General features: G+C 54.7%; 1 protein-coding gene across 2 annotated transcripts in view; it reads left to right on the top strand.

Annotated features, from left to right (window-relative positions):
* PRELP (proline/arginine-rich end leucine-rich repeat protein) overlaps positions 1–10010 on the top strand; it is a 17574-nt gene extending 7564 nt beyond the window's left edge. For both annotated transcript variants that reach the window (XM_006772000.2, XM_006771999.2), the window contains exons 2-3: positions 6174–7135; positions 9571–10010. In XM_006772000.2, coding sequence (XP_006772063.1) covers positions 6190–7135; positions 9571–9743 — 1119 coding nt within the window. In that variant the 5' untranslated portion in view covers positions 6174–6189 and the 3' untranslated portion in view covers positions 9744–10010. The remainder of the gene's footprint in view (positions 1–6173; positions 7136–9570) is intronic.
* Positions 10011–10319: the final 309 nt, after the last annotated feature.

Genomic DNA, 10319 nt, shown 5'->3' with positions numbered 1-10319 from the left:
CTCGGGGCAGTGTCCCCACTGAATTCATCCTCTGTGCCCATATCAGCCCTCCCATCACCTCAGGCCTCACAAGCCCTACTCACAGGCCTGCAAAGACTCTAGGGCAGGGGTGGGCAAACTTTTTGACTCGAGGGCCAGTGGGTTCTTGTAAGTGGCAGCTGCAGATTGCGCCCCCAGGACAGGGGCAGCTGGGCAGTGTCCCCACTGAATTCATCCTCTGTGCCCATATCAGCCCTCCCATCACCTCAGGCCTCACAAGCCCTACTCACAAGCCTGCAAAGACTCTAGGGCAGGGGTGGGCAAACTTTTTGACTCGAGGGCCACAGTGGGTTCTTAAACTGGACTCAGAAGAAGGAGCTGCGGCCATGTTTCCCGACGTTGCCATGGTAACACTGCTGCTGGTGAAGGAGCGGAGGGGAGAGCAAGAGAACCCTCCGCTCTTTCGGCTCCGTGGGCCGCATAGAACAGCCGAACGGGCCGAATCTGGCCCGCGGGCCGTAGTTTGCCCAGGGCTGCTCTAGGGCAACCTAGGTGGCCTGCCTGGCTCCTGCTCACCTGGGCAGAGACCACCTGACCCTCCTGGCTCCCCCTCCCCCTGGGCTGCAGTGTGGCTCTCAGAAGCTGGAATGTAGAACAGAAATGCGGGAATCGGGAATGAGGGTCACGCCCATGTCCCTGGGTGTGGCTCTGGGGCAGGAGGCAGCCCCATTTCCCACGGCAGGGTGGTGGCTGGGTTAAGCCATGGAGGTTTAGGGGTGACCAACTAGGCAGGGAATCTGACAAGAAAGAAAGAAGGCTGCCAGTAAGCCATGTGGAGTATTCCTTTAACGGGGAGACACACCCAATGTGCGCCCAGCCAACCCCAATTCCCGACTCTCCATACAAAACCAATTACCCTTCAACTTTCCCTCAGTGACTTGGAAATCCCGTGTGGACCTCAGCCCAGCCCTGCCCCAAGCCTGTGTATTGCACCAGTCCTGGGCATTCGAACGTGAAATGAATGGGTTCATGAGCTAGACCAGCGGTTCTCAACCTGGGGGTCGAACGACCCATTTCACAGGGGTCGCCTAAGACCATGGCGGAAAACACATATATAATTACATATTGTTTTGTGATTAATCACTGTGCTTTAATTATGTTCAATTTGTAACAATGAAAACACATCCTGCATATCAGATATTTACATTACAATTCATAGCAGTAGCAAAATTACAGTTATGAAGTAGCAACAAAAATAACTTTATGGCTGGGGGTCACCACAACATGAGGAACTGTATTAAAGGGTCGCGGCATTAGGAAGGTTGAGAACCACTGAGCTAGATAGAGATGAGGCAAGCTCGCTTTACAATCAGCCTCTGGGCATGTGCTCTTTTATAAACAAATCGGTGGATGAGCGAAGCCCCTGCCATTTGCAGAGCTGAGGCGCTATGACAGGCCTTCGTGTGCATGACCTCATCTGATCCTCACAGGGATGGGGAGCCTGAGGCCTGGGGCGGAGGGGCAGGGCGGGATGCAAGCCCAGATCTCCAATCCTGGAACTGACATTCACACTTCAAACATGCTTAGGAAATGTTCTTAAAGGGAGAGACTGCATTTTGAGATGGGCAAAGCGATGACAGTCCCCCCAGAGCAGCAGCGTTCTGAGAGCTAGTGCCCGTGAACAGGGCCGCTGGGCAGCGTGTCTGGCCCCCCAGCGCTCAGCGACGGAGCTCTGAGCTCAGCAGAAGGCTGGGAGGTGGGAGAAATTAAAAAATCACACACACTTGGGACCCACCCTAAGAGAGCGTATGATTGGGCAGAAGCTTCTGGAAGGCAGCAGCATGAGAAAGCGTGACCTTGGGCTTTGGCAGGGGAACGGCGAGTCCCCGAGGAGTTCAGGATTTAGGACAGGACAGTGCACGCCAGAGCTGCGCTGTCAGGACTTCCCTCCAGGGCCAGGCCCCAGCGGGAAGAGGCGTTGCCGGGTGAGAAAAGCCCTAGAAATGAACGCTATTTCCCCGAAAGAGGCGTGGCGGCTCGCATGCCCACGAGCACACAGGGTGGTTCTGCACAGGCTAAGAGAAAGGGTGTTAACAGACCCAGTCTCTCCCGGGAGCAGCGCCCCCAGCTATTCCTAGGGAGCCCCCATCTGCTGGGGGAGGGGCCTGGCCAGCCCCCTGAGGTCTGAATGTAAAGGCTCAGGACTGTGGGCAGATCCTAACTTCCTGAAGGGTGTGGGAGGGCGGGCGGTGGGGTGAGGAAGGCCTGTGCTCATTTCTGAGGGAAGGAGTGGGGGGCTGGTGTGCAGGCAGAGCTGTGACTCACCCGTGACCCTGTCACTCCTGCCCATGAGGCCTGGAGCCACTGAGAAACACCCCTGGCAAGGCCGGGGTCACCTGCAGAGTGGGCTCCCTCTGGAGGCTCTGGACCGGTTTCCGGCTGGACTCGGGGCCCAGGACCCGGCAGAGGCTGGGCTGACAGAGCGAGGCCAGGAAACTGGGGAGCCTCTTTCGGGCAGGGCTTCTCCCATCATGAGAGAGTGTTTGTTTATTTCAGGTTTCTGGGGGATAAGAAAATAAATACCCAAACAAAAAGTTTCAGGGTCACAAAAATGTTTGTTTTTAGTATATGAATGCTCTCACTGCCTCCTTAAAATTGATATGCAAAATGATGGTGTTATCTATATAATAAAAGCCTAAGCGACCGACCGTTATGACAGAACGACTAGAATGACCAGTCGCTATGATGCGCACTGACCACCAGGGGGCAGATGTTCAATGCAGGAGCTGCCCCCTGGTGGTCAGTGAGCTCCCATAGGGGGAACGCTACTCAGCCAGAAGCCCGGCTCACAGCTGGTGAGCATAGCAGTGGTGGCAGGAGCCTCTCCCTCCTCCACAGCAGGCAGCGCTAAGGAGCAGTGAGCAGGTGGGCAGTAAGGAGCAAGGAATCCTGGACTGTGAGAGGGCGCAGGCCGGACTGAGCCCCGCCCCCCCCCAGGCACGTATTTCATGCACCAGGCCTCTAGTTAAGAAAATTACAGGACTTGTGAAATATTAATTCATGGTTCATCAAGTGGCGTTGGTCCGGCCACAAGACTCCAAGTGTAGTTTTACAATGACTGTCTTCTCCCGTCCTCTCATGTGTCCCTGGGACTGTTGTAGACCTGACTGTAGATAAAGCGAGAATCCCACAGCAGCTCCTTTGTGACCGGAGGCCCAGGAAAAGGGGCCTCTTGGTCCCCGTGGGGGAGCCGGCCTGGGCAGAGACCACTTTAGAGGGAGGTGGAGAGGCAAAAGAGGCTGCAGGCAACCTCTTCCCTGCTTCCTCCTAGTGTGTCTGTCTGCCTCCCCTCTCTCCCTCCCTCCCTTCTTCCTTTCTGTGCTCAGGGTACTATATATACGGGCTTACACAGGCACACAGAGCATGTACACACATGAGTTTGCCTCTGTGTATGGTATAGAACTGTGTGTGCAGAGAAGTGTGTATGTGTGTGTGCAGAGAAGTGTGTATGTGTATATGCAGCGGTCATGTGTGTGCAGAGAAGTGTGTATGTGTGTATGCAGAGAATTGTGTGTATATATGCAGAGAAGTATGTGTGTGTATGCAGAGAAGTGTGTGTATGTGTGCAGAGAAGTGTGTGTGTATGCAGAGAAGTGTGTATGTGTGTGCAGAGAAGTGTGTGTGTATGCAGAGAAGTGTGTATGTGTGTGTGCAGAGAAGTGTGTGTATGTGTGCAGAGAAGTGTGCGTATGTGTGCAGAGAAGTGTGTGTATATATGCAGAGAAGTATGTGTGTGTATGCAGAGAAGTGTGTGTATGTGTATGCAGAGAAGTGTGCGTATGTGTGCAGAGAAGTGTGCGTATGTGTGCAGAGAAGTGTGCGTATGTGTGCAGAGAAGTGTGCGTATGTGTGCAGAGAAGTGTGCGTATGTGTGCAGAGAAGTGTGCGTATGTGTGCAGAGAAGTGTGTGCGTATGCAGAGAAGTGTGTATGTGTGTGTACAGAGAAGTGTGTGTGTGTGTGTGTGCATGCACACACACACACACGTATGTAGGCTGGAAGTCAGGATGTGCATGTGAAAAGTGTGGGAGACTCCCTCCGGCCTTCTAGGCTTGTGCTCTGCCATCTCTCCTGTTTCTTTTTACATTCAGCTCCTTCGGAGCACCTGGCTGGGACTGAGCAGCTGGTGAGGGGCTTCTATTGTCTTCCTCTGAGCAAAGCCGGCACCGAGTCAGCCACTCATGCAGGGAGGAGTCTCAGTGCATGTGGGCTCAGAGGAAAGAGAGCGGGTGGCCTGGACAGAGGCAGTGATCACAGGGTCTGGAGGCAGCGGGGGACACACTCCAGCCCAATCTGTCTCAGAGAACCCCAGGAAGCCTGCATCCCCAGGGTGTCCCAGATCCCTGAAGGGGGTGGGGCAGACACCACAATTGTGAAGAAGCAGCCAGAGGGGCCGGGAGAAGCAATGTGGGAATGACGATAGATCTGGAGACCAGAGGGCTGTCATAAGGATGAGGGCTCTGGGGAGGGGGTGGTACATGAACCCCCTTCCCGGGCCCTTCCCAGTCAGGCCAGGGGAGAGGCCTGTGGGAGCTGCCACTATGCGTCTGCTAGCCTGAGTCTATTGCTATTTTCCCAGCTTAGTTCAACTAGAACCACATGGTCCCATTAGGAGCAATGGGAAAGGGCAACCCCAAAATACCCTCCAGCAACCTATTCCCCTGTCACTGAGGCTAGCAGGAAGTTCTTCTTGGTCCCTCCACAGACCAACTCCAGTGCATAGAACAGCCATGCCTCCCTGCCGGTGTGGCTCCATTGGTTGGGCATCATCCCATGCATAGGAGGTTGTGGGTTTGACTCTGGTCAGGGCACATGCCAGGGTTGTGGCCTTGAGCCTTAGTGGGGCCTGTGCAGGAGGCAGCCAATCGATGTTTCTCTCTCATTGATGTTTCTATCTCTCTCCCTCTCCCTTCCTCTCTCTGAAATCAACAAAAACATATTAAAGAGAGAGAGAGAGAGAGAGAGAGGGAGAGAGAGAGAGAGAAGCAATAACAGGCCACAAGAAATGAAAGTGGTTTCCCCACAGCTTTCAAGCTCTTCCTTGTTTTCTTTCCAGAAGCCTCCACATCTGTGGGGGAATTCTTGGTGTGTATCCTGCTGGCAAGGGCCAGTGTTCTCTGAGCCGAGCGCAGTGGGTGAGGGACAAGCAGGGGGGACACACACGTGTCTGAAGCACTTTCCTTCCTTCCCAGAATCTCCCGGGCCCCACCCTGGAAGGCAGGAGCCCTGGCCCTGCTATGAAATAACTTCCTGGCCTCGGCAGCCACTTCCTCCCTCCAGTACTCAGTGTTTATAAACAGTGGAATCCGCACGTCATTGGTGGACTTCAAACCAGTTTTTAGCTATGCAACTTTATTTTTCAAATGAGTGCTTTGGTTAAACATAGATAGATAAAGGTATAGATATAGATGATATAGATATAGATGTAGATATAGATATAGATATAGATATAGGTATAGATATAGATATAGATATAGATATAGATATAGATATAGATATAGATATAGATATAGGTATAGGTATAGATATAGATATAGATATAGATATAGGTAGATTATGGATGTGGATGTGGATGTGGACGTGGACGTGGACGTGGATGTGGATATAGATATATATCAGATTAAAATAACACAGAGCTGCTCAGATTGGCGCAGGAGTGAGCTGGGTGTCCCAGGGCCAGCTCCTTGGTCTCCCTCCCTCTATAGAAATGGGGCACCATTTGCAAACCATTGAGCTGTGTGATCTCTAAGGATACGTCTGGATTGTAACCCCCCGATGGCTCATATGCCCTAACTCCCTCTTACGAGGACAGGACTGATTTTCTCGCGCTGCAGAGGGGGAGCCTGAGGGCTGGAGGGCAAGCGCAGGACTCCTGCTTCATCACCCGGTGTGCTTTCTGCAGGAGGGCTCCCTCCCAGAGCGGGCTGAGCACATTGGGTGGCGAGGTCTCCGGCAGGGAACCCAGGCCCTCGAACCCTGGTTACTTTCTCATCTGCTAGATACAGGCGAACGGGGAAATGCTCCACAAGCCCCTCTAGAGCCCCCAGGGAGCCATCCCAGCCACTTGAACTGCAGTCATGGCCCCTAAATGCTGAGGCCCAACTGGCTAATGACCTTCCGCATCCCTCCTTGCAGGTGCATCACCCAGATCATGAGGTCATCTCTCTCCTTGCTCCTCCCACTTCTCCTCATCTTGGCCTCAGTGACCAAAGGTCAGCCAACAAGACGACCAAAACCCGGGGGCAGGCCCAGGCCCAGGCCGAGGCCCAGGCCCACACCGTCGAAGCCTACCGACCTGCCTCCTCCCCTCCCACCAGGCCCTCCATCTCTCTTTCATGACTGTCCCCGGGAATGCTACTGCCCCCATGACTTCCCGTCTGCCCTCTACTGCGACAGCCGCAACCTCAGGAAGGTGCCCGTCATCCCACCCCGCATCCATTACCTCTATCTCCAGAACAACTTCATAACCGAGCTCCCAGTGGAGTCCTTCAAGAACGCCTCGGACCTGCGGTGGGTCAACCTGGACAACAATAAGATCAGCAAGGTGGACCAGAAGGTGCTGGAGAAGCTACCCAGCCTGGCGTTCCTCTACATGGACAAGAACCAGCTGAAAGAGGTGCCCTCCGCCCTGCCCCGGAACCTGGAGCAGCTGAGGCTGAGCCAGAACCAGATCTCCAAGATCCCCCCGGGGGCCTTCAGCAAGCTGGAGAACCTACTGCTCCTGGACCTCCAGCACAACCAGCTGAATGACAACGTCCTCAAGCCTGACACCTTCCAGGGCCTCAAGAAACTCATGCAGCTCAACCTGGCCCACAACGAACTGAAGAAGATGCCCCCCAAGGTCCCCAAAGCCCTTCACCAGCTCTACCTGGACAGCAACCAGATCGCGACCATCCCTAACGGATACTTCAAGGCCTTCCCCAACCTCGCCTTCATTCGCCTTAACTACAACAAGCTGTCCGACAGGGGGCTCCCCAAGAACTCCTTTAACCTCTCCAACCTGCTGGTGCTCCACCTGTCCCACAACAAGATCAGCAGCGTGCCTGCCATTAACAACAAGCTGGAGCACCTGTACCTCAACAACAACCACATCGAGAGTGAGTGGGGAGGCGGGCCCAGGCCCGGGGCGGGAGGCTGGGGACTCACCACATCAGCCTGTTCTCAGGAGCCTCAGGGTGGGGGTGTGCAAGAGACACCCTGCTTGATACTGGACTTCAAACCATGGCCTTACCAGTCGCTATCTGCATGAGCTTGGACAGATAGTTGGCCCCCCTGGGAAGTTCCCTCCTCTGTAAAGTGAGAATGGTAATAATATCATCAACTTGGTATGAGGATGGAGTCGTTTAACGTGGATGCCGTGCCCCGAATGCCATGGCTGGAGGGTGCTCGCTTCTCCTCCTCCATCTCTTCTCATCAGCCCCAACTTCTCTGCCCTCCAGATCTGTCGGTAGGGTGGACACGGAATACAGTCCTGGACATTCTCCTAAAAGCAGAACAGTGACATTTACATGCCCACTCTGAAAAAAAAATAAAAAATAAATGCCCTCTCTGAAATGCCCGGGCCTGTCCGCCACGGACACTGGCAGCTGAGTGAGATGGCATTCCCCCAAGTCTGCGCCTAGCTTCTGAAGCATCTGTAAAAGGTATACACAGAGAGGCAGCCGGACAGGGTGGGCAAAAGTAGGTTCATAATAATGATCAACAATACAATAATAAATAAATAAATAAAACTACAGAATAAACGCTGTTTCAACTGTAAGCCTGCTTTTGCCCACCGCTGTATATGCAGGGTCCGCCCCTGGTGAAAATGCGGCAGCCAGGAAAACACGCTGGTGTGGGGGGCTTTTAGAGTCCATCTGGGGAGCTGGAGTAGCTAGTTGTGTAAGACGGTACGCTGAAGGCAGGACTCCCCTCCGCTGCTTTTACGGGGTCCTGGGCTGTGGGGTATCCATTGCAGCCCCAAAGAACAGACTAGATTTGCTTCCATCAATAATGTCAGCTCTGAGCTGAGCGTCAGGAGAAAGGCTTAAAATCAAAAGCACCAATATGACCTGGCCATGGAAGCACATCAGGGGTGCAGCTGCTGCAGGGATGAAGGGGCCAAAGGGAAAGGGAAGCCCCCCTCAGATCACCGTAGGAACCCTTAGTTGCCCAGCCCAACGGGGTGAGGGAGATTGTTGAGTGTCTACAACCTGGAAGTGAGTGATGGGGAGATCAGGCTTTGCTCACTCATCTGGGATAATTACAGAGTGAGAGGGGCTTCTAACATCTGACAAGAAACACATTCAGGGAGTAAATGGAGGCCGTTCATTGCTCCCCGGGATGCTGGATAGGCCAAAAGTATAGCCAGAAGCCACATAACTGACAGGTCATCCCGGTGGAAGAACAGGCTGCTGGGGACAGCCAGCCTCCTGAGGGTGAACTCAGAAAAATCAACGCACTCTCACCGTGTAGTGTCGCCGGTCCGGTCGGGGAGCTGAGCATCAGGGTGGCCCCCTGACGGGCCAACGTGACAGAGGCTGTAAGAAAATCCCTGTCAGGCTCTCTCTGCTGCCCCAGTGGCGAAGAGAGAAAAACAACGGCCCCACCGATGATAAATGAGGCCAGGCTTAGGGGAATAAAACTTCATCTCGTTGCTGCATCTGATGTCATCTAGCAAGAGGTGAAGGAGAAAATGAAATCTCATTTTCCACTGGAAAGCCCAGGATCAGTAATCACGTCAGAATCAATAGGCTCAGCCAGCCCCTCGGGCCCTGTGCCCGCCCCACACCCCCTTCCCTTCCTGGCAGCCCTGTGTCAGTTACTGGGACCACCTTCTGCCCATCCACGTGCCTCAGGTCCAGGCCACAGGACCCTCCCACACCCACCTGCAGGCTCAGATCTCGCCTCACCCCACTCTCTCCCCACTGCGGCTAGATCCGCCTTTCTACAGTATAAGCCTCCTTCCAGATTTCACCCCCAGGACAACATAGTTCACACATCCTACCATCCCTGTCACAACAGCAGCCCTGCTCAATACCAGTCCTCAGGCTGAAGATCAAAGTCCGTCCTTACTGAAATCGCTGAAAGCCGACCATAATTTGGGGCCACAGCTCACCTTTCCAGCTCACTCTCCCTATTTCATCACACTGTGCTGTTCACTACTCCCAGATTCTCCCATGATCCTTTTGGCCCCCACAACTCTGTGCATATAGGTCCCTCTATCAAAACCCCAGCCCCAGGCCTCCCCCTGCTATAATCCTACCCAACTTTGAAGGCTCAACTCACAGCTTTCTTCCTCCGTGACTCCTCAGAGTAAATCTCCAGTAACCACTGTGGATCAATTCCAACTTGATTAATTAATTTTACAACGAGTAACCGGGGCCTGGCGGTAAGGGTCGACTACCCAGCGTCACACATTCCTACCGTCGCCAGTTCCCGGGAGAAGTCTAGTCCTTACTCTCAGTGGTCCACCCTCTCCTTCCTCATCTCAGTCCCCTCGGCCCTGGGCCGCCCTCCTCTCCTGCTCACCTCTCCCCTCCTCTCTCCATAGAGATCAACGGGACCCAGATTTGCCCTTACAACCTGTTCACCTTCCGGGACTTCTCGGATCTGGAGAACGTGCCACACCTGCGCTACCTGAGGCTGGACGGGAACTACCTGAAGCCGCCCATCCCGCTGGACCTCATGATGTGCTTCCGCCTGCTGCAGTCCGTGGTCATCTAGGCCGCGCTCTGCCCGGCGTCCTCTCCGATCGCCCTTGAAGGCTGGTGGCCCAGGCGCCGGGCCCACCACTCGTCTTCTCTGTCTCCCTGTCTTTCTCCCCGCTTTGCCCTTCTCAGCCCACCTTCCTGAGGCGGGACGAGCCACAGTCTCAGGACCGGGACCTCCCAGGACCTTGGGGGGGTCCACCCAGCCCAGAGACACCCACTGCATGCTGACCCTCTGGCCCAGAGCACAGGTGTCTGTTTAAAAATTTCATAGTCCCTGCTGGCCCTGCCTCCCCGTCACTCCTGGGTAAGTCTGGGCCTGGACTGACATCTTGATCTCGGCCCTGGTGAAGCAAGAAAACGGTCGGGAATGGCCCAGAGGTGAGGCTCAGGAAGCCCTGCAGGGACTCCTCCTGCGCGGGCAGCTCTGGCCCCAAAGGACCACAGCACCCAGGTCCCATTGGCCGAGGATCTGCCTTGCGAAGTGCTGCTCTGCCACCTGTCCGCGGGCACCAGACATCGCCGCCGGCCCGTGTCCTCCAGAAAGGAAGGCAGGGCATGGCCGGGGAGGGCAGGGGGCAGGTTCCCCCAA

This window comes from Myotis davidii, unplaced genomic scaffold (assembly GCF_000327345.1).
Source record: "Myotis davidii unplaced genomic scaffold, ASM32734v1 scaffold246, whole genome shotgun sequence".
Classification (NCBI taxonomy): domain Eukaryota; kingdom Metazoa; phylum Chordata; class Mammalia; order Chiroptera; family Vespertilionidae; genus Myotis; species Myotis davidii.
The sequence above is the reverse complement of the archived record's forward strand: the minus strand, read 5'-3'. Positions and strand labels throughout refer to the sequence as shown.